At 44.3% G+C, this 24,848-nt stretch overlaps 1 protein-coding gene across 1 annotated transcript in view; it reads right to left on the minus strand.

The window, feature by feature from the left end:
* The window catches only part of kcnh4a (potassium voltage-gated channel, subfamily H (eag-related), member 4a), a 165,908-nt gene that overhangs the window by 47,823 nt on the left and 93,237 nt on the right, over window positions 1-24,848 (minus strand). Inside the window, exons 5-7 of the mRNA XM_051918830.1 lie at window positions 9,935-10,178; window positions 9,616-9,773; window positions 9,310-9,517 (exon numbers count right to left, since the gene is read on the minus strand). Coding sequence (XP_051774790.1) covers window positions 9,310-9,517; window positions 9,616-9,773; window positions 9,935-10,178 — 610 coding nt within the window. The remainder of the gene's footprint in view (window positions 1-9,309; window positions 9,518-9,615; window positions 9,774-9,934; window positions 10,179-24,848) is intronic.

A 24,848-nucleotide genomic window follows, 5' to 3' on the forward strand; every position in this document is an offset into this window, starting at 1 on the left:
ATGGGGGGGGGCGGTGCAGGTGAAGGGCAGCAGTGGGCCATTTACAGATAGAAAAGGTCCCCAAGTACCCAGAGAAGTGCCCAGGTAGCAACAGATGGACAGACTGACTGGCATTTCTCTCCGGGTCTCATGTCTGTGACTTCTTTGTGTTGGCACTCTGAGTCATCTCGCTTTGGATCTGCAAAATTCCTCAAATGCCACCATCAGAAAATGTCGCTGAAATTGAACCTGAAAGTAAATGGCACACAATGTGGATGTGCGCGAGTGTGCTGCACGGTACAGTCAGAAAAACGGGGGGGGGGGGGGGGGGGGGGGGGGCAACAAAAGTGCAGGAATTATTTGGCAGGGGCCAATTTAGCATCGCCAGCCCACTTACCCCGCATGTCTTTCAAAATAGTTAACCCCGTCTGTGAACATCTGAATAATCACAGCATGTGTACATTTCTAAAAAAAAAAAGGTGTTTATTTTGCCATAATTAACATAATTGCAATAAGCAGACAACCAAAAAATATTTCTGTCATTACAATAACATTACTTATGTCATTTCAATATCTGTTCATAAATTCCACATTTTAAATCCATTATGGTATGTGAGATTTAGACCATACTGTAACTTTATATTATAAACAATAGGTGATATGTGATTTGGAATACAATGTAAATTACAATAAACTGGAATGTATGAAAAAATAACTCCAGCCTTCATGTCGTTACACTGGCTTCCAGTTACGTTTAGGGCCGATTTCAAAATCCTCCTTCTCACATCAGAACTTTAGAACATTCCGGACGAGGACAGGCCATTCAGCCCAGCAAAGCTCGCCAGTCCTAACATCAAGTTGAGTTTTGAAGGTCCCTAAAGTCCTCCTGTCTACCACACCACTTGGTCGCTTATTTCACGTGTCTCTGTGTGTAGAAAAACTTCATAACGTTTGTGTGAAATTTACCCTTAAGTTTCCAGCTGTGTCCCCGTGTTCTTGATGACCTCATTTTAAAGTCACCGTCTCGACCCACTGCACTAATTCCCTTCATCATTTTAAACACTTCACTCAGGTCTCCTCTTCATCTCCTTAAGGCTCAGCTCTTTTCATCTTCCCACATAACTCATCCCCTGTAGTCCTGAATCAGCGTCATCGCTCTTCTCTTGACCTTTTCTAGCACTGCTATGTTCTTTGGACACCAAAACTGCACCCAGGACTCCAGATGAGGCCTCACCAGTGTGTTATAAAGCTGGAGCAGAACCTCCTGTGACTTGAACTCCACACATCAAGGCGCTATATAACTTGACATTCTGTTAGCCTTCTTAATGGCTGGAAGTTGATCGTGTCGCGTCCACTATGACTCTTCTCATAAGGTATTGTCGCAGTTGAGGTATTTATCCACCTCTTGAACCCTCAGGTACGACTCCAAGCACCAGGTAAAAGTCTAAGACTTCTTTATTTTCTTATTACACAGTGCACAAAGCACCCTCCACTCCACACTACTCATATAAACCAATAAACCAAATACAAATATCAATCCTCCACTCCCAGACACTTCGCCACCCTACCTCCCAGCTCAGCTCGGTGTCTGGGCTTTCCCAGAGTCCTTTATACCCCCTGACCCGGAGGTGTTCCTGTTCCATTACCCATAAGTCCTTATTCCTTCTGGGTCAGGGTAGAAGTCCTTTTCTTCAACCTGGAAGTACGTCATCTCTCCTGTTCACGTGACCAGGACGTACTTCCAGGTTATAGGGCACATATGAGTCCACGGGCCTCCCGACAGCGACTCCCAGTGGTCCCCAAGGTATCCAGCAGGGCTGTGTATAAAAACTACATAGTCCATGAGGCCCTGCTGGAATTCGGGGCACGTCCATGCTGTCGGGAGAGTTCCTCCTGGTGGCCTGGGGGTGAGGGCCAGAATATGAAGCCGGCAATCCATCACAGTATGTTTTCAATTTTCAGACCTCTCATTGTGGATTCAAATGTAACATTTTTACTTCCTTTGTGTAATACTTAATATTAATTTACATTAAATTTCATCGGCCAAAAATCTTCCCAAGCCTGTCTGCTCTTCAAGTCCCCGTGTAATGATTCAGCAGATTCGAGATTATCTGCCGCTCCACATATCTTGCTATCATCTGCAAACTTAACCTGCTTGTTTTTTATATTTGTATCCAAATTATTTATATCTCTCTATTATATAACAAATCCTGCGATGAAACGAAACTTTTTTGAAGAGATTGTTTTCAAGTCCCACCGTCCTCTCAGTGGCCCACGCCCGCGGTCCTCTCACCTCTGATTCGTGTGAATGCTTTTGACAGACATGGTTCTTGCTCTCTCAGTTATTATAAATTTTACGTTTTCCTCACTTTAAGTTCCCAATTAAAGAAGACGTATTAAGTCCAAATCTTAATGAGTACACGGGCAATCCTAGCATCGAGAAACGATGAAGTCAAATGAATTAAAGCGAAAATTGTCGGTCGGTTACACGGCAAATTGGTTAAATGCGTATCAATAGACTATGATGGAACAGTTGGTGGTGATGGCGCAGAAGATGAAAACATCAACTTACAATATCACGAAGAATATCTACAACCATTAACAGCGTCTGGTCTTCCACCGGCCGAATTACTGTTGAAAGAAGGATCTAGTGTAATGTTATTGCGTAATTTATGTCTGAGTGATGGGCTATGCAATGGAACAAGATTAGTTGTATTCAAAACTGATCGAACAATTCTGACATGTAAAATATTAACAGGCGACAAGAACGGTGATGTAGTCCATCTTCAGAGGATAACATTAGGCACCAAAGGAGATCTTGTTATGCCATTCGTATTAAAACGTTTACAGTTTCCTGTTAGCATATCTTTTGCAAAGACAACAAGTCACAGGGGCAAACATTCGAAAAAGTCATTTTATTTAATAGAGAGAAAGAAACGAAATTCAATCACGGGCAGTTAAGTCCAAACACAGAATCAAAATTTCCATGCGATATTGACAAAAATGTAATTCAAAAAATTGTTTTTACTGAAGTTTTAAAAAGTATTTGCATGTTAATTTCAAAGCCATACAGAACGAAATCGTATTACGCAACGAATACCTCTAACACAACGTAAAACAATTTTCTTTCAATTTATTACATTTTTCTATTTTCTACTATGGTTAATTACATTTCTGTAATGTAAAATAGTTAGTTCTATTATGCATAAGTAACAACTCCCATGAAAATAACAGTCTGTTTAAATTGCACATCTGCTTCCCCATATGCAGGCAAAGAGGCCGGTGCGGAGCGCCTGCCCAGGGGTTGGTGAGTGAAGCGAGCAGGGGGCTAAGCCCCCTAGTATGTATCCATCCATCCATTATCCAACCCACGATATCCTACCTACGGGGTCACGGGGTTCTGCTGGAGCCAATCCCAGCCAACACAGGGTGCAAGGCAGGAAACAAACCCCGGGCAGGGCGCCAGCCCACCACAGAGCCCCCTAGTACTATATTAAAAATAGCAGCAGCCCCAGCACTGCCCCCTGCTGGTCACCACTCTTAACATCACCCAATTCTGATGAGGTTCCTGGCACCATCACCCCTCTGCTTGCAGTGTCTGAAGCCAATTCTGCACCCACACCCTGAACTACCACTTCTTTTAGTTTGATGCCCACCCTCTCATGTGGCACCTTATCAAACGCTTTCTGAAAGTCCAGATCTATAATATCATCTGTGCCATTTTGATCATTTCCTTTTGTTGCCTCCTCATAGAATTCCAGCATGTTGGTAAACACATGAGCTCCATCCGCTGAACCCATGCCAACTGTTCAATAAACCTCCTGCTCTTTCCCATACTAATACATTCTGCTGTAGAGGTCTGGTGCCACTCAGATTCACACCGTCGAAGGGACGGTATCTTGTTTATTTTTTTGCCGGGGATTCCAAGAACGCACCCAGCCTTGGCCTGACCCACACTCACCCACAGACAGAGATGGAAAATCCATCCATCCATCCATCCATCCATCCATCTTCTTCCGCTTATCCGATGTCGGGTCGCGGGGCAGCAGCTTCAGCAGAGATGCCCAGACTTCCCTCTCCCCAACCGCCACTTCTAGCTCTTCCGGGGGAATCCCGAGGTGTTCCCAGGCCAGCCGAAAGACATAGTCCCTCCAGCGTGTCCTGGGTCTTCCCCGGGGCCTCATCCCGGTTGGACGTGCCCGGAACACCTCACCAGGGAGGCATCCTAATCAGATGCCCGAGCCACCTCATCTGACTCCTGTCGATGCGGAGGAGCAGCGGCTCTACTCTGAGCTTCTCACCCTATCTTTAAGGGAGAGCCCAGACACCCTGCGGAGGAAACTCATTTCAGCCGCTTGTATTCGTGATCTTGTTCTTTCGGTCAGTACCCATAGCTCATGACCATAGGTGAGGGTAGGAGCGTAGATCGACTGGTAAATTAAGAGCTTTGCCTTACGGCTCAGCTCCTTTTTCACCACGACAGACCGATGCAGAGCCCGCATCACTGTGGACGCCGCACCGATCCGTCTGTCGATCTCACGCTGAATAAATAAATATTATTTTCATATAATTAAATAAATATTATTTGATCCAATAAGTCAAATAAATGAATGAATAATAATACATTAAATGGAAAGTAAATATAAACTACAAAGAATCAAATAACCCTCCCCTTCTCCCCTACGCCGATAACAAATCCAACACACAACAATAAACACCTACGACAATGTCCATGAATCATCCAACATTATCCAAAACTGATCATTTTTCATTTGTTATTCATAACACTGGTCTACAAAAAAATAATTTATTGTTTGCTACTGGTAAGGTGACCAGAATTTTATGGGCCAATCCGGGGACATGGGGGTGGCTAGAATCTACAGATCACGAGTAGGGACTGTAAACACTACAGAGTACAAAGCGAAAGCTTATCACGTGATTTCTCGCCAAAGTTGCAGGGTGCGGAGAGCATAACCTCCGTCAAAACACCGCGCACGCGCGCCGAGTTCAAATTATCGCGGTGATGAGATACATTCAAAAAAAGTGAACCAGCTGAAACCGGGGACGAAATCTTAAACTGGGGACATGTTTCTGAGTGGGGACAGTTGTCCGAAAATGGGGACTGTCTCCGGAAAACGGGGACGGATGGTCACCTTACTACTGGGAACTTCCGACCGGCTCTTTATTAAGATTTCGTATATGAAATCGGAACGACACTAGCACGTCAGGTTTTTGAGATACACATCATTGACGTTTTGACACGTTTGAATATCAATATGATATAGCAAGACGATATCTGGAGTTTGGACTGTCTCGCCAAAACTGTTTTGATTTGTTTATTCTGAAAACAAACCGGAAGACGACACCAGCAGGGTCCCCACAAGCTCAGCATTACCAAGAAAATTCTGGAAAACCCGCACGAATGAGGCTGCTGATTCAGTGGGCTTCAGTTTCCTTCCTCACAGGTGGCGCAGTGGTAGTGCTGCTGCTTTGCTGTAAGGAGATGTGGAAGTTTGTGGGTTCGTTTCCCGGTTCCTCCCTGTGTGGATAGCGCTTTGAGTACGGAGAAAAGTGCTATATAAATGTAATGAATTATTATTATTATTATTATTATTAGAACTCCTCGTCAGACATCAGTTCACGGATTTCAGGGCCAACAAAAACACCTTCCTTATAGTTTTGGCTTCACTTTTCTCGAGACCAAACTTATTTCTTAAATGCTGAAACGCATCGACGTTTCTGTCCATCGCCTTGACAACATTTTCAGCAGAGACTTTATCTCCTGACAGTCCTCATGAAAACTGCTGGTGTCCTTCTACCGCCGCTCTGTCGAGAGTATCCTGGGCTAACTGCCTCTGCGTGGCACAACAGCACAGAGGAGACACTTCGGTGGATTGTAAAGACGGCCCATCAGATCATCGGCTGCTCTTTATCCTCTCTGGATGAACTGCACAGCTCTCGCTGCCTCAGGAAAGCGGAACAAATCTTAAAAGACTCTTCACACCCCGCTCATGACATCAGGCGTTGAAACAAAGACAAACAGACTGACTGGCAGTTTCTACCCTGTTGCTATGAGGCACCGAATGCCACCTCATCACCTCCAATGCAGCAGTGCAACAGATGACATCTTGTGCAATAAGGTCTTATGCTGAATGTTTGTGTTCTACCTTATTCTTCTTATCCTTTCCTATCCTTTTGTAATTATATTTATTTATATTTTGACACCGCAGGGAATTCATCCAATTTATGACAATAAAGAGATTCTGAATCTGAATCTAATGAACAAAATATCCTGAAATGCAATGTTATGTTTAAGAGTAAAACCGAACACCTACTGCAGCGTCAAGTCTGAGTTGTGTCATTATGCTTAAGACTTGGTAATCAGTAACAAATATTTTTTCTGCTAATTAAAAACAAATAATTTTTAAATAAAATTAATAATGTGTGCAGCTGGATGATAAATTGGACTGGACTGCCAATAGATAGATAGATAGATAGATACTGATGCTCTGTGAAAGAGAGGACAGAGCCGACTATACTTCCTTAGAAGGCTGGCGTCCTTCAACATCTGCAATAAGATGCTGCTGATTTTCTATCAGACGGTTGTGGCGAGCGTCTTCTTCTACACAGTGGTGTGCTGGGGAGGCAGTATAAAGAAGAGGGACACTTCACGTCTGGACAAACTGGTGAGGAAGGCAGGCTCTATTGTAGGCACGGAGCTGGACAGTTTGACATCCGTGGCAGAGCGACGGGTGCTGAGCAGACTCCTGTCAATCATGGAGAATCCACTGATCTACTGAACAGGATCATCTCCAGACAGAGGAGCAGCTTCAGCGACAGACTGCTGTCACCGTCCTGCTCCACTGACAGACTGAGGAGATCGTTCCTCCCCCACAGTATGCGACTCTTCAATTCCACCCGGGGGGGTAAACGTTAACATTATACAAAGTTATTGTCTGTATACCTGCATTGTTATCAATCTTTAATTTAATATTGTTCTTTATCAGTATTCTGCTGCTGGAGTATGGGAATTTCCCCTTGGGATTAATAAAGTATCTATCTATCTATCTATCTATCTATCTATCTATCTATCTATCTATCTATCTATCTATCTATCTATCTATCTATCTATCTATCTATCTAATGACAATGTAAACAACTCACAGCTGTTAGTAGCGTGTGGCATCCCTAGTTTGAATTACCGGCATTTATCAAAATGGTTATCCATCTTTACTGTCCAGTCACCCTAGTTGTCCAAGACCTGGAACATCATAACTAAAAAACGGGACGTGCTGCTGAACGAAAACGGTTTTCAGATTTGCAGTCAGCAAGTGAAATTTGTTAAAAGAAGAGGTGGAAGAATCCCAGTAGCAAAATGCTTGTTGACCAGTGGAATTCCTCTGTCTCTACTGTGGCAGATGAAATTTAATGTCACTAAATGTAAAATATTACACATAGGAAGAAACAATGTTAGGTTTGAATACACAATGGGTGGTCGGAAAATCGAGAGTCCACCTTATGAGAAGGACTTAGGAGTCGTAGTGGACTCTAAGCTATCGACTTCCTGACAGTGTGCAGAAGGCGTTAAGATGGCTAACAGAATGTCAGGTTATATAGCGCCTTGATGTGTGGAGTACAAGTCGCAGTTAGGAGACACACACAAACACACCCACACACCAAGCACACACTAGGGCCAATTTAGAATCGCCAATCCACCTGACCTGCATGTCTTTGGACTGTGGGAGGAAACCCACGCAGACACGGGGAGAACATGCAAACTCCACGCAGGGAGGACCTGGGAAGCAAACCTGAGTCTCCTAACTGCGAGGCAGCAGCACTACCTATGGCGCCACCGTGCCGCCCAGAATTTTATATTATATATATATATATATATATATATATATATATATATATATATATATAGATAGATATCTATTGACTACTTTTATGTATGTAGATTGCATAATACCATACATTGTATCAATGTTCATATTTCTTACTACACGTCAATATTGCTGCCTCTTTTTTGTCGTCTTGTTTGTGTTTTAATTTTAATTGTAAATCTTAATTTTTAATTTTAATTCTATTTTAATTTTTTATTTGCACTTCATGTTGTTACACTGTGGACCCTGAGCTTTGCAATTTCGTCTATCTGTATACTTGTATATGGTTGAGATGACAATAAAGTTCACTTTGACTTTGACTGTTCTCATCCAGAATGTTCTAATTCCGTATTCGGTAATCGGTTAAATTTATACTTCAGAACTTGTCACAGAACTCTGTGCCTGTAGTCAGTGAAGAGCATTATAATAATTAGACTGAATTGAATTTAATGTAAATGTACAGCAGGACGGGTTTGAGTGTATTTTTTTATGGTGTGTCTGCCTAAATGTCAAATTCCATCCATTGTTTCAACCCAAACCCCCCCACCAGACTACCAGACAGGCCTTCATTTCCCAGCTCAATTACTCCTCTGTCCTCTTGGATGTTTACTTCAGCCTGTCCATCATCCACAAACGAGTACGGAAATGAAAGTTTGTTTCAGGACTCCAGTCAGCCCACAGATCTGCCTGCGTGATGGAGTCATTTGATACATTTGATATATCATATACTGCAGCATTACGCACAACAGGCTAAGAAAGCACCAAAATAGACAAGGAGGTGTCAGCGAGTGGCGTCTTTGTCTAACGCACAGCGTGTGCTTTATGTGGCTGACTGAGTAACGTGGGCATGAGTCACAGGATGGCGGGCTCCTCTGTGGCATTGTGCTCACTTGAGGGTCCAAATGGAGAGCAGTGAAACTTAATGTCACTGCTGAAATCCTACTGTTTCCATAAGGCATGTCAGATATTAAAAGGAAGTTGCTACTTTGAAAGCTCAGCCAATGAGAAACAAAAATCCAAAGAATTAAGAGGGGTTCCCAAACTTTTTCATATGACTGTACTTTTGAGGGCAGTGGTCTCATGAGCACCCCCCTAAATGGTCACACTGTGTTCGAACCTTTGGGTTGGCACTCCTGCAGGGCCGGCCTATAAGATGTGAGTACATCCCAGTTTTTCATATTCTTCAGGAGACCCCCTGGCTGATGTTGAAGCCACCGATCATGGTAGACACCGTAGCGAAACACTTAGCAAAATTACACACAAGAATGAATTGTTTGTGGCCTGATTAGCACAGGTCAGGTTATAGGAAGAGATGTCCGGCCAATATGAAGCCGCCAGACATGGAGTGTCCAGTGTCCAGCTAACATACAAAAAAATCATCAGATGTTGTGGTCACTTCATGGGCCATCAAGTCAATCACTATACAATGAATGAATTTGTTACCTACCGATATCCCAAGTCACTGGATCGTTGTTCTCCATTTCCTTTCGACCAATCACGTACCAGATACAGGCCATCCAGTGGGCCAGCAGGGCAAACATGGACATGAGCAATGTGAGCACCATGGCACTATACTGAGAGTAACGGTCCAGCTTCTGGAGGAGGCGCAGCAGGCGCAAGAGCCGCACCGTCTTCAGTAAATGCACTAGTGAGGTCTGTGTACAGAAAAAAGGAAGAGAAGGGCTGGTCAAGCAGGGACATGGAGGGTCAGGGTGGCCACAGAAACAAGAGGATTGTGACGAAGGGCACCCACCACCGTGATGTTGAATGCATACAGTAGGTCAAAGGGCAGAGCAGCAATCAGGTCCACAAAGAACCAGGTGGCGGCGTAGTGGATGCAGATGGACCGCGGCTCATAGACCACCTGGCCTGACTGGCTCACATAAGTGGTGCGAAAGTTCAGTGCAATATCTGAAGGACAGAAATAAAAAAGATTATTTTCTAGGGACAGAGATTCTTCCATGACTTAGCCTTCCCGGAGGTAAACAGAAGAGATTATTGTCGAAGGGTGTCATCTCCCAAGACTGCCATTACTTGACTGGCATCCTACCAGCTCACCCAAGCATACTGACCCAGGATGAAGAGCATCTCCACAGCGATGTCGCTGACAATGGTGCTCCGAGAAGCAGACTCGCAGTCATCATAGGCGGTGAAGCAGACGTTGTAGGGCACCGTTACGGCCACATAAAACGTGGCCAGGAGGATCAGCCAATCCCAGAGCGCCTTGCAGATGCTGTAATGAAGCAAGATGAAGCGAGATTTCTGCACGGCTGCCACTTTGTACTCCGGAACGGACGGCTTGTTGTCAAACATGCTCTGGAAAAAGAGAAAAGACAGGGGTTAGCAGCAGGCCTGATGGTGACTGACCTCACACTCCTCAACCCTTTTAGAAGTTTCGCACATGCAGTCAGTCCTCTTAACTCTCAGAGGTCCCAGGTGTACCGTCTTTGGCCTCCTTCCATTCCTTTCATACTGCCATTGGAGGGTGACACTGGATAGAAAATTCTACCAGATGGGCAGGAATGAATGTCCACCACATCTAAGACAAGACTGTGGACAGTTAGGTCCAGTGCTTGGTATAAGGTTTAGGTTCATCGGCCCTCGTCATCCGCAATGATCCTGTCTTTATTTTATAGGATACTTCCTTACCATACAAGTCTGTATGTGACATTTCTGCCTTTACACATCTGACCCTGTCAACTGTTACTGTTATTTCTGAGAAGTGGAAATGTTGAGGACCAACATCTGCTTAGTCATGATGCTGTTGACCGAGGAAACTCACACAGCAGGGCCGTCGAGTGCTGAAGCGCATATAAAAATGGCCTATCCTGTGTGGCATCACTCACAACAGAGTTCTAAACTGCCTCAGGAAGCAACAGTAGCACAAGAACTGAAGGTCAGGAGCTTCATGAAATGGGTTTCCATCACCGAGCAGCTGAACACAAACCCAAGAGCACTACGTGAAATGCCAGGCATCAGCTTGAGTGACGTATGGCACACCAGAGCAGTGGAAACGTGGAGTGACGGATCACACTTCACTATCCGGCGGTCTGAGGGGTGAATCTGGGTTTGGAGGATGCCAGGATAGTGCTGCCTTCCAGACTGCCTAGTGGCTGCTGTAAAGTTCGGTGGAGTCTGGCTTCAGTCAAGGGTCCTGTTAATGCTACAGAAGACAAAGAGCTATTGAGACAATTGTGCGCCTAAAGTTTGACGGTGGCACTTCTGTGTTCACGGTAGTGAAATAATAATAAATAAAAAATTATTATTATAAAGATATATTTATTTATAATTAAATACATATATAAATATATAATTACAAAGATACAAAGATGCCCTAAAAGGAAGAGGATAACCGTAAACCTCTGGCTTGTTAATAAAAGGCAACATGGAATCTTTATAAAAACGAAGATTTGCTTAACTGTAATACAAAAATGCAAGAAAATGCTGCTTTTATTATATTTTATACACACAGACACACACACACATTATATATATATATATATATATATATATATATATATATATATATATATATATATATATATATATATATTATTGTCACATGCGTGTGCTTGGGGAACAGCTTACAAGTTGATGACAATATTAACCTGGGACACCTGGGGGCAGTGTGCTATAATGGCATCTCTTCTTCTCTACCCTCTGTAGAAAGAAAGATTGACGGGCCAACATCCATGACGTCACTTCTGGGTACTGACCAACTATACCCACCTTTTCCTCCGAGAAACCATCAAAGCCAAAGATACCGCCCATCTTGGGACAGACACGATTTTCCACACAGAGACCGTCTATGAAATAGCGCTGTACCACATGTTTTCTTTTGCACCTTTTGTGCACATTTCAATATATGGAGTTTGCCTTTGGGTGCCCCAGACCCTTTGAGGATCTTGTGTGTTTCCCTTACAATTGTGTATGTATATATATATATATATATATATATATATATATATACTGTCACACACGTGCGTTTAAGAGACAGCTAAAGGGCCTGGGGAACTGTAATACTACACCAGACAAGGGGGTGGCAGAGTTTGCGGACTGTCTCTCTCATTTTCTTGCAGACCATTCCCGGGAAATCTCACCAGGTTCCAACGCCTCTGATGATGCCACTTCCGGTTCCCGGCTAGATGACATTGTTTCCTTCCCCAGCCCTTAAAACCGCCATGTTACCTGCAAATATTCAGTTCTGTTTTGGACTCTGTTCTATGCACATCGTGCTTCAAGAATGTAACTTTTGCAGCTGGGAAAACAATATACGGGTGGCTGCCCCAAACCTTTCTGATGTCTGAAGATATACTGTATATGTGTGTATACATTGTAAGACGCTAGAGGTCGCTGTTGCCACATTCAACCCAACAGACAGACACACTGCACACAGGGTAAAATCACCAAGAAGATCTTTAATGTTTTTTCTTCTCGATGCAGTGCCCAAAAGCACTTCTGCCACCAGACACAAGCAAAAATAATAACAACTATACACAAATCTCTCCTCCACTCCTCCCTGTGTCCTGCTCCCTCCCAACTTTGACCTGGAAGTGCTTCTGTCCTTCTAGCCACATGACTTGTATGCACCTCTGGGTCAGATGGAGACTCGGACATACTTCTGTCCCCGTGACTCAGGAGTGCTTCCGGGCTATACAGGAAATATAAACTCTTGAGCCTCCCTGCAGCGTGTCCTGGTGGCACCCATGACACCCAGCAGGGCTGTGAAGCCCAACTCCAACTCCCATGGTGCCCTGCAGGAATCTGGGGTGCCGCTGTGCTGCAGGGGCATCTCCTCTAGCATTCTGGGGGAGGCAGTGTCCCTCTTTAACTGCTTTCTCCCATGTTTGAGCAGCCAGCCAGGATATAGCAGGTTGGATAATGGATGGATATATATATATATATATATATATATATATATATATATATATATGTGTGTGTGTATATATATGTGTATATACAAATATATATGTATGTTTTTATCTTTGAAATTATATATAGTACATGTACATAATTGTAGCATATCTCTGTAATTAGACATTAGCTTACTTTACTTTAATATATTTTACAATTATTAATATAAAATATATTTATGTATATACTGTATTATATACAGTATATATATACAATATATTATAACTATAATTTATTTTTCTATTATTATTATAATTATACTATATCGTAGTAAAATCTGTTTTTATCTTAACAATTATATTTATTTTTATATATATATATATATATATATATATATATATATATATATATATATATATATATATATATATATATACGGGGCGGCATGGTGGCGCAGTGGGTAGCGCTGCTGCCTCGCAGTTGGGAGATCTGGGGACCTGGGTTCGCTTCCCGGGTCCTCCCTGCGTGGAGTTTGCATGTTCTGCCCATGTCTGCGTGGGTTTCCTCCGGGCGCTCTGGTTTCCTCCCACAGTCCAAAGACATGCAGGTTAGGTGGATTGGCGATTCTAAATTGGCCCTAGTGTGTGCTTGGTGTGTGGGTGTGCTTGTGTGTGTCCTGCAGTGGGTTGGCACCCTGCCCGGGATTGGTCCCTGCCTTGTGCCCTGTGTTGGCTGGGATTGGCTCCAGCAGACCCCCATGACCCTGTGTTCGGATTCAGCGGGTTGGGAAATGGATGGATGGACATATATACACACACAGTATATATATCAATTATAATAAAAAAATCTTGGAAGGAGATAAGACGTGACTTTTTCTGAGAGATTCTTTCACGTACAGCAAGGCAAGAGATTTAACCAGGCCCGGGACCGGAAATAAAAGATGAAGAGTAGATGACAAAGTAGAACATCGTAAAGAATTCAAAAACGTTTGCGCGATACTCAGGTTAGAGATAATGGAAGTACGAAAATTCGAAAGTCTCAAAAGAATGAGAGTAAAGATCGCATTAGTGTAAACAAAGGGAAATTATTACTGAGTGAAACAACAGAACAGCAAAAAGAGATTGAATATATTGTTCAAATTTAAACTTTAAGTTGGAGACTTGTGGATCATCTAATTTGTGTTGCCATCAGGGATAAGTAGTGTTTCTTCCCAATGAAGAGGCGTATCTGCGAGAATTAAAAGATTTGTTATTTGGTGAAAGTGAAATCCACGTACGCGAGTGGCAGAGATGTGAAGTGGCTGGCACGTAGCGCAGGCTGGGGGTTGGCGAGTGTATATATAAATGTTGCATCTGAATTAAAAATGTGTTTGTAATTATATATAAACTGCATATATACAATGTATTTAATTATATTAACTAAAAATGTCTTTTAAATAAATCTTTAATTTATTATTTTAGCAACATATTTTAGTAAGATGCTTTCATCTTTCTAAATGTATATCTTATTAAATCTCTCTATAATGATATACTGCGTATATACTTTTTTACAATTATATATATATATATATATATATATATATACACTGTATACACACAATATATTTAATTAGAAGTAAATACACCTTTCTTATTGTCACAGGAGGCTGGGGGACAGACTCAGCCGAGACACCTGGAAGGACTGGGAGGTGACGTATTCGTCCTCCGGGCCACAAGGGGGCAACCACCCTGGATCAGGAGAGGATCACAGGAGAGGAGCAAGGAGGCTGAAGCCCGTTGGGGCCTGTGGCCACCATCAGGGGACGCCCCGAGCCTCAGAGAGCCCGGGAGGCATTCACTTACGCCACACCCGGGAAGATGGAAGAAGAGCCTTCCAGGGATGACCGGAATGTTTCCGGGTGCAAGGGCAGCACTTCCGCCACACCAGGAAATGCTTCAGGAAAAACACCGTCAAGCACCTGGAGCACATCCGGGTGAGAATAAAAGGGGCCGCCTCCCTACGATCAGGGAGCAGCAGTCGGGAGTGGGAGCAGGACGAAGCTCCCGTGGAGAGAGGAAAGGCGGCCCACGGACAGTGAGAGAGAGGCCCGTATTAGGGGTGATTGGTGCTGGGAGCACTGTGTGCTGTGCGGGACAGTGTTGTGTTGAGAAAAATAAACGCGTGTTTTATGAAGATGTGGCCTTGGTGTGATGGCATCCGGGCATGTCTCACATTAATTTATTTATTTCTGTATTGTTTTTATTTTTATGTCTTCTTTCACAGGCCCTGTTTTCCCAGCCAGATGATTTCCAAAGGCTCCAAAGATGTCAGGAAGGCCTGGGAGGCAATGAGCTGACGGGTTTAGCAAAAGAGCAGTTGAGAGGACCAGCTGGGCTGTGAACCAAAAGCCGTTGGTCAGAAAGTGTGGTGAGCTGGTCCTGCCGTAACTGAAAAATCCCCTCCCTCACTAAATTTGATGCGCTCATCTCTCATGGATTGTTTTAAATCATCTAAAAGTTTGGAGCCCACAAACTGCACGTCAGTAACTTGAGTGTGATGGTGACACGTGTGTTTGGTCAACATTAACAAGAAGACTGAGACTACTGGATGGCAACCAAAATGGTTGAAATCTCAAAAAAAAAAAAGTAAAAATAGGTAAACCAACCATCCATCCATCCATTTTCCAACCCGCTGAATCCGAACACAGGGTCACGGGGGTCTGCCGGAGCCAATCCCAGCCAATACAGGGCACAAGGCAGGAACCAATCCCGGGCAGGGTGCCAACCCACCGCAGGACACACACAAACACACCAAGCACACACTAGGGCCAATTTAGAATCGCCAATCCACCTAACCTGCATGTCTTTGGACTGTGGGAGGAAACCGGAGCGCCCGGAGGAAACCCACGCAGACACGGGGAGAACATGCAAACTCGAGCAGGGAGGACCCAAAATAGGTAAACAATATGGAAAAAAATGAATAAAAATAAATAAAACGTAGCAATGATTATTAAATACAACAGACACCTAACTGAAATGGCCAGAAGCATTCCGGTCAGATTTAGGGTTTTGGGGCTGTAAAAAGCAGGCTTGGCACACAAACCGCTGCTGACTGAACCCCACTGATCACGCAGGATGTTTTTCGGTCCTTAATCAATTAATTGTGTCAGTTTATCATGACAAGTGCCATCGCCCAGCACTCTGCTATTCATCAGATTGCCCGATGAAGATCTTATGCATGCTAATAACGCCGTTCTTACATGAATATAGCAGTGGAGTGATAAGATATGATGATGATGATGATCGAATTGCCCATCTAAACGGCTCCTGTTTGAGTTTTAACGGCTGGCTACGTTTGGGGCCAGGCTGGGCGGATGCCAATCATCAGGAGGGCCTTCCATGACACAACTGCAGAAGCGTAAAGGCATCGATGAAGCAGATCTACCAGAACTCTCTCAACTTAAAAGTGAATCACATACTTGAGGACACCATCGGAAATGAAGGGGAAGTGCATTTCGGATGCACTCCTTTCTGCACAGAGTTGTGGGAATCTGCAATAAACTTCCGAGACGTGGAGCTGAAGCAGAAACCTGGACATTGGGACAGCTCAGCTAAACTAACGAGTTTGATAGACTGAATGGTCTCCTTTTCGTTTGTCAGATTTCTTATATTCTTAGTTACAAACTAAAACAAAGAACGTAATGAATACTTTTTAAAATGAAGATTAACTAAACTCTGCGGTGGGCTGGCACCCTGCCCGGGGTTTGTTTCCTGCCTTGCGCCCTGTGTTGGCTTGGATTGGCTCCAGCAGACCCCCCGTGACCCTGTGTTCGGATTCAGCGGGTTGGATAATGGATGGATGGATGGATGGATGGATAATATAATATCTCTGGTGGGCTGGCACCCTGCCTGGGATTTGTTCCTGCCCTGTGCCCTGTGTTGGCTGGGATTGGCTCCAATTGGCTCCAGCAGACCCCTGTGACCCTGTAGTTAGGATATAGCGGGTTGGATAATGGATGGATGGATGGAGGGATTAACTAAACTCGGTCAGGATGGATCTAAGTGGAGAAAAGGAAATTGGAGGCCTACCAGTGTGAAACAGACGGACTAATTAGACCAGCGTTGGACCAAGACCCATTTTTGATGAGAAAAACTCTGAGGTGCGTCATCTGATTGGTCGATTGTGTTTTTTTTTTTTTTTGATTTGGCTTGATCAGAAGAGACGCCTTGCAGCTTCCTCAGGCCATCACTGCAGAGCCAGAGCTTGATCTTCTCACATCATTAAGGAGCTGCTGGAGCTCGGCAGCCCAATTAGGAACTGAAAGATCAAATATTGACATGAAACTTTCTGACGTGGCTTCCGTGACAATTAGGATGAGGAGACCCCATTCCTCCATTCTGGCAGGGCTCTTTATGTTCATCTGAAAATTAAAGGGTTACATTTGAGTTGGGACACGGCAAACACGCAAGACGGGACATCCTTCATGAGATTGTCTCGCAGATCCTCAGTCAGAACAACTTGGGCCTCAAATTGGGATCAGGCGGAGCGGGTGAAACTACCAGCCGGTGGAGTCTAACAGGGGTCAGGGAGGAACGTTAGACATTTAGTGAGGGGGAAAAGTAAAACTACAGAGCCCAGCGCTAACAAAGCAGGGTGTAGGCCGACAGGATCAGACTGGGAAAGAAGCAATGGAGGATAGCAAAGTCTGGGAAAGTAGTCCTACATTACAGTGGGGAACTGGTAAGGAAAACTGCAGAACACCAGCAGCTGGCAGAATCAAACTGGGAAAGAAAAGCTACAGGACAACAGGTACTGCCAGGATCAAATAGTGGGTCTGTGTCAGGCTTTGGCAATTAAGCTAAGAGAGAAGTGCGATTGAGCTGTGTAGGGATCTACCAGAATTTAAAAAAGAAAAAAAAGATACGGTACTAGGATAGTAGAGCCTGGCAGGACCAGGCTGGGAAGAGAAAAAACGGATATGGAGAATCAGACTGGAAAAGTAACACTGCAGGAGAAGAAGGAATTGCAGGATCAGGCAAAGAATGTGAATTTGTATTAAAGTGGCTGGTATCAGGATTTGACAACTACAGTAAAGTTGTACAATAATTTGGTTGAGCTGTATAGCTGCATTATAACAGAGGTGAACCGGACTGGGAATGTGAAGCTGCAGGAGAACATCGGAATTAAAAAGATATACCGTAGCGCAAAGACAGCAGAGTCTGTCAGCATCCAACTGGTAAGGAAGCTGTGGAGGAGAGGAGAACCAGGCTGGATCAGACTGTGGGAAAATACGGGCATGGAGAGTCAGTAAGAGTGCAGGACAACAAGGAATTTCAGGATCAAACAGGGGAATGTAAAGGTCACTAAGAAAGTGAAGCTACAGGTGGATCAGGCTGGGAGATAATGCTGCAGTGCAAAAGCGTGGCGCAGAACCTGGCGAAACACGCAGTACAGTAGGGAGAATGGGAGAGGAAAACCACATAACAATGAAGACCAACAAGATCAGACTGGAAAAGTGAAGCTACAGGAGAGTAGGCACTGTCAGGATTACACTGGAAAAAAAAAAAGGCTCCTATCAGTTATGGAGAATCCACTGACCAGGATCATCTCCAGACAGAAGAGCAGCTTCAGCCACAGACTGCTGTCACCGTCCTGTTCCACTGACAGACTGAGGAGATCGTTCCTCCACCACACTATGTGACTCTTCAATTCCACCCGGGGGGTAAACGGTAACATTATACAAAGTTATTGAGTGTTATACCTGCATTGTTATCACTCTTTAATTTAATATTGTTATAATCAGTATGCTGCTGCTGGAGTATGGGAATTTCCCCTTGAGATTAATGAAGTATCTTTCTATCTATTATATAGTGCCTTTCATTATCTATCTATCTATCTACAGTGCATCCAGAAAGTATTCACAGCACATCACTTTTTCCACATTTTGTTATGTTCCTGCCTTATTCCAAAATGGATTCAATTCATTTTTTTCCTCAGAATTCTACACACAACACCCCATAATGACAACGTGAAAAAAGTTTACTTGAGGTTTTTGCAAATTTATTAAAAATAAAAAAACTGAGAAATCCCATGTACAGAAGTAATCACAGCCTTTGCTCAATACTTTGTCGATGCCCCTTTGGCAGCAATTCCAGCCTCAAGTCTTGTTGAATATGATGCCACAAGCTTGGCACACCTATCCTTGGCCAGTGTCGCCCATTCCTCTTTGCAGCACCTCTCAAGCTCCATCAGGTTGGATGGGAAGCGTCGGTGCACAGCCATTTTAAGATCTCTCCAGAGATGTTCAATCAGATTCAAGTCTGGGCTCCGGCTGGGCCACTCAAGGACATTCACAGAGTTGTCCTGAAGCCACTCCTTTGATATCTTGGCTGTGTGCTTAGGGTCGTTGTCCTGCTGAAAGATGAACCGTCGCCCCAGTCTGAGGTCAAGAGCGCTCTGGAGCAGGTTTTCATCCAGGATGTCTCTGTACATTGCTGCAGTCATCTTTTCCTTTATCCTGACTAGTCTCCCAGTCCCTGCCGCTGAAAAACATCCCCACAGCATGATGCTGCCACCACCATGCTTCACTGTAAGGATGGTATTGGCCTGGTGATGAGTGGTGCCTGGTTTCCTCCAAACGTGACACCTGGCATTCACACCAAAGAGTTCAATCTCTGTCTCATCAGACCAGAGAATTTTCTTTCTCATGGTCTGAGAGCAGGAGGCACGGTGGCGCAGTGGGTAGCGCTGCTGCCTCGCAGTTGGGAGACCTGGGGACCTGGGTTCGCTTCCCGGGTCCTCCCTGCGTGGAGTTTGCATGTTCTCCCCGTGAATGCGTGGGTTTCCTCCCACAGTCCAAAGACATGCAGGTTTGGTGGATTGGTGATTCTAAATTGGCCTTAGTGTGTGCTTGGTGTGTTTGTGTGTGTCCTGCGGTGGGTTGACACCCTGCCCAGGATTGTTTCCTGCCTTGTGCCCTGTGTTGGCTGGGATTGGCTCCAGCACACCCCCGTGACCCTGTGTTCGGATTCAGCAGGTTGAAAAATGGATGGATGGGATGGTCTGAGAGTCCTTCAGGTGCCTTTTGGCAAACTCCAGGCGGGCTGCCATGTGCCTTTTACTAAGCAGTGGCTTCTGTCTGGTCACTCTACCATACAGGCCTGATTGGTGGATTGCTGCAGAGATGGTTGTCCTTCTGGAAGGTTCTCCTCTCTCCACAGAGGACCTCTGGAGCTCTGACAGAGTGACCATTGGGTTCTTGGTCACCTCCCTGATTAAGGCCCTTCTCCCCCAATCGCTCAGTTTAGATGGCCGGCCAGCTCTAGGAAGAGTCCTGGTGGTTTTGAATTTCTTCCACTTACGGATGATGGAGGCCACTGTGCTCATTGGGACCTTCAAAGCAGCAGAAATGTTTCTGTAACCTTCCCCAGATTTGTGCCTCGAGACAATCCTGTCTCGGAGGTCTACAGACAATTCCTTTGACTTCATGCTTGGTTTGTGCTCTGACATGAACTGTCAACTGTGGGACCTTCTATAGACAGGTGTGTGCCTTTCCAAATCAGGTCCAGTCAACTGAATTTACCACAAGGTGGACTCCAATGAAGCTGCAGAAACATCTCAAGGATGATCAGGGGAAACAGGAGGCACCTGAGCTCAATTTGGAGCTTCATGGCAAAGGCTGTGAATACTTATGTACATGTGCTTTCTCAATTTTTTTATTTTTAATAAATTTGCAGAAATCTCAAGTAAACATTTTTCACGTTGTCAGTATGGGGTGCTGTGTGTAGAATTCTGAGGAAAAAAAATGAATTGAATCCATTTTGGAATAAGGCCGTAACATAACAAAATGTGGAAAAAGTGATGCGCTGTGAATACTTTCCGGATGCACTGTATCTAAAGCTGTGGGACAGGAGGGACTGGCAGGATCAAGCTGGAAAACTACAGAACACGCGCTGATTACCACATAGAAATCTCCATACAATCCAACAACAGGGTCACGGTAAGACGTGAAATAACTGCACTAACTAGGAGATGACAGCCAACCTTAAATTAAAAGTTAGGATGAGGTTTTCCAATTTAGTAAAACCCTAAAGAAATTCTAAAAAAATGCCAAAACAGACACAAGAAAACACAGTAAAAGTTAGTAAAGGATAAAATCACAAAGGAAAATCAGTGGGTGTCTTTCAGGGGCTCACGGGTGTTCATAGACTGCATTTGTAAAAGTTTCTTGGGTTGATGTGCTATGTTCTTGGTATTTGACTGCTGGAGTACACATTAGGACTTGTTTGACTTGGGTTGCCTTTAAGGCAGACTCTCTTTGCCTTTCACCTTTGTGTGCTTTGTTTGTAACTTACAAGTAAATGTCTTTATCTACAAAGATTCTGCACTGGCCTTTTCCTTCCAAGACAGATGTGCCTTTAGCTCTCCTTGAGAATTGTTTTATCCAGTGAGGAAAAAGGAACAGTGTAATCAGCGGCCTATTTCTACGACGACCTCCAGCGAGATCATCACTGTGACCACAAAATCTGAAACAAACATTAGAAAGTGAATCTGTACGTATGGAAACGGTAAAATAAGGTAAAAAATACACAGTATGTAGAATTCTGATCAAATTACAGAAGTTAAGGATGGGACTGATGGAGGGTGAGGCCATTCAGCACTGAAGACGGATGACAAAGGACAGTCAAGAGGACAGCTGTAGGTTAAGCCATGACAGTTTATAGATCAGTGGAACTTCTCTGCCCTCCATCAAAGACACGCAAAGCCTACAGTGCTCTGGTGGTCCGCTCCCACCCCTCCCATGGTCGCTTTGCTCCATTCTGCAGCAGGTGAATCAATTCTGGAAAGTTCTTCAAGATCTTCTACCCCTCTGGGCTCTAAACTCTGTGCTGCCCCCCCCCCCGGACCCCCTCCCTAATCTAGTGCAGAATGCAGCTACCAGAATCTTAGCTAGGAAAAGAAAATCCGAGCACATCACGCCAGTCTTAGCGTCGTTACACTGGTTACCGGTGTCATTTAGAATTGACTTTAAAATCCTGCTTATGGTTTATAAAGCCTTCAATAATCTGCTCCATCCTATATCTCAGAAGGCCTCTCACCTTACACTCCAAATCGTAACCTTAGATCTTCAAATGAGGGTCTGCTTAGAATGCCAAGGGGTAAACTTAAAAGAAGTGGTGAGGCAGGCGGCCTTCTGCTGTTCTGCACCCAAAATCTGGAATAGCTGACTGGTAGAAACTCGCCAGGCTAATATGGTGGAGCACTTTAAAGAACTGCTCACAACCCGTTAGTTTAACATGGCTTTCTCACAGCTTCATTTTAGTGTAACCCTGATACTCTGTACTGTATATGAATTGAATTATCATCATCATTCATGGTGGCTCCAAAATCTGTACTAACCCCTACTTCTTCTGATGTTCTTTTTCTGGTTTTCTGCGGTTGGTGATCTGTGCCACCACCACCTGATCAAAGCACCGTGATGTTCCTCCATTGATGGATTGAAGGACAGAGGTCCACATGACCATCATTATCAAGTTCTTCTACATGAAGTCTGAAAGCCACGAGGACTGATGGAGATCATTGATGTCAGGTAGAATGTCCAGTGGGGTGCTGGGTGGTCTCGTGGCCTCGGAACCCCTGCAGATTTTGGTTTTTCTTTCCCTTTCTCCAGCCCTCTAGAGTCTGTTTGTGTTTTCTGTCCTTCTGGCCATCAGACCTTACTTTGTTCTTTGTTAATTAGTATTGCCTAATTATATTTTAATGTTTTTTCTTAGTCCTTTCTTCATCTTGTAAAGCACTTTGAGAGACACCATTTGTATGAAAACGCACTCTAGTACTAGGGTGCTGTACCGTGTTAGCCTTTATGAATGGAGTGAGAAGTCAAGCAAAATGGCCCCTTTTATTGGCTAACTAAAAAGATTATAATATGCAAGCATGGGGGCGGAGTTGCTTGGAAAGCTTGAATATTGTAATCTTTTTAGTTAGCCAATAAAAGGTGTCATTTTGCTTGACGGGCGGCATGGTGGCGCAGTGGTAGCGCTGCTGCCTCGCGGTTAAGAGACCTCGGTTCGCTTTCCAGGTCCTCCCTGTGTGGAGTTTGCATGTTCTCCTGGTGTCTGTGTGGGTTTCCTCCCACAGTCCAAAGACGTGCATGTTAGGTGCATTGGCTTGTCCCTAGTGTGTGCTCTGTGTGTGTGTGTGCCCTGTGGTGGACTGGCACCCTGCCCGGGGTTTGTTCCCTGCCTTGCGCCCTGTGTTGGCTGTGTAGTTAGGATACTGCGGGTTGGATAATGGATGGATTTTGCTTGACTTCTCAAAACGTGCTATAGAAATAAATGTTGTTGTTATAGTCTTAGTAGTTAATTTATATGCAGTATAATTGTTACATTTGTTACTTCTGCTGTTTTTATTATGTACTAGCCGTCCTCCGCAGCTCCGCCTGCAAACTATAAAAATCAATAAACAAACAGGCGTCGCTAGCTAAGCGTAAGTGAGGAGGACCGCCCCGCTCCCCTCGGCACGCAGCCTCTGTCTTGGAATAGTGCGAATTATTTTCTCTTGCAAGCGAACTATGATTCTTAGTGCAATGAGAAAAGTCGCAAAATCAACCGGAATGTTCAAGAAAATTATAGAAAAAAAAAACCAATCTAACTCCATTAAGTAGTTCTTTCGTTCGCTGGCTAAGCAAGAGGTAAAGTATGCGCCCCGAGGCTAGCACGTGAGTGAAGAGGACTCCACCCCCCTCCAATCGGTTCGCTGCGTCTCTCTCGGATGCGCGCAAATAAATCGGTCCTGCAAGAGAACTATGATTCTTAGCGCGATGAGAAAAGTCGCAAAATCAACCGGAATATTCAAGTAAATTATAGAAAAAAAAAACCCGACGTAAGCCCGTTAAGTCATTCTCTCGTTCGCTAGCTAAACAGAAGTTAAGGTACCCGCCCCGAAGCCTAAGCGTGAGTGAGGAGGGCCCTGTCCGGCTCCCTACTCCTGACGTCACGCTTTCCCCTCCCCTTATCCTCTGTCTCGGATGCGCGCAAATAAATCGCTCCTGTAAGCGAACTATGGTACACAGCGCAATACAGTAATCCCTCACCTATCGCGGGGGTTACGTTCCAGAGCCCCCCGCGATAGGTGAAAATCTGCAAAGTAGCGACCTATATTTATTTTATTATTTATACATATTTTAAGGCTTTATAAACCCTTCCCACACTCTTATAAACCTTTCTCACTCTCTTGTTAACCTTTCCCACACTCTTATAAACACTTCCTATGCTCTTAAACACTTTCTACATTCTTAAACACCGCAGACCAACACTGCACACTGCACGCAGCGATCAGACGTCAATGTGTCTGCACTCGCTTTGTGAAGGGGGGCAGCTGAACTGACTTTGTGCTGCTTCTGCCAAAATGCCTGCTTGTCGCTCTGCGCGTTTGGAAGGAGGAGTGTGTGTGTGTGTGTGTGTGTGTGTGTGTGTGAGAGCTGAACGCACCTTTGCTCAAACCCCCCCTCCCCTTCCCGGAAGCGCAGTACGCTCCTGCCACTTCGCATTGTCAAGGTGGTGGGGAGCTGAATGAACGCTAAGGAGAAGTGGACTTTGTGCTGGCTTTGTGCTGCTTGTCGCTCTGCGTGTCAATAATTTAAAAGCCTGTACATCACCAATTTTCCTGTCTCACTGTCTTGTCTTGCGTGAAGTTAAAATGTTTTATAATAGTGAGATGTTACTCATATCCTTAGCCCGACATCCACATATCATATGTGTTAACAAAGTGTGTTTTATAAGTTTACATGTGTTTAAAGCATGCGGGATGGGTATTTTAAGGCTTAAACTATAAAAATGTTTATTTATATGGTCTTTCTATATCGCGGATTTTCTCCTGTTGCTGATGGGTCTGGAACATAACTTCTGCGATAGGCGGGCAATCACTTTTATTTAAAAACCCGCGAAGTCGTGAATCCGCGAAAAGTGAACCGCGAAGTAGCGAGGGATTACTGTAAGTCATAAAATCAACCGGAATATTCAAGCAAATTAAACTAAAAAAACTATCTAAATCCATTAAGTAGTTCTCTCGTTCGCTAGCTAAGCAAGCGACAAGGTACACGCCCCAAGGCTAGCGCGCGATTGAGGAGGACTTCACTCCCCTCGGTCCGCTGCG

This window comes from Erpetoichthys calabaricus, chromosome 14 (assembly GCF_900747795.2).
Source record: "Erpetoichthys calabaricus chromosome 14, fErpCal1.3, whole genome shotgun sequence".
NCBI classification, from domain to species: domain Eukaryota; kingdom Metazoa; phylum Chordata; class Cladistia; order Polypteriformes; family Polypteridae; genus Erpetoichthys; species Erpetoichthys calabaricus.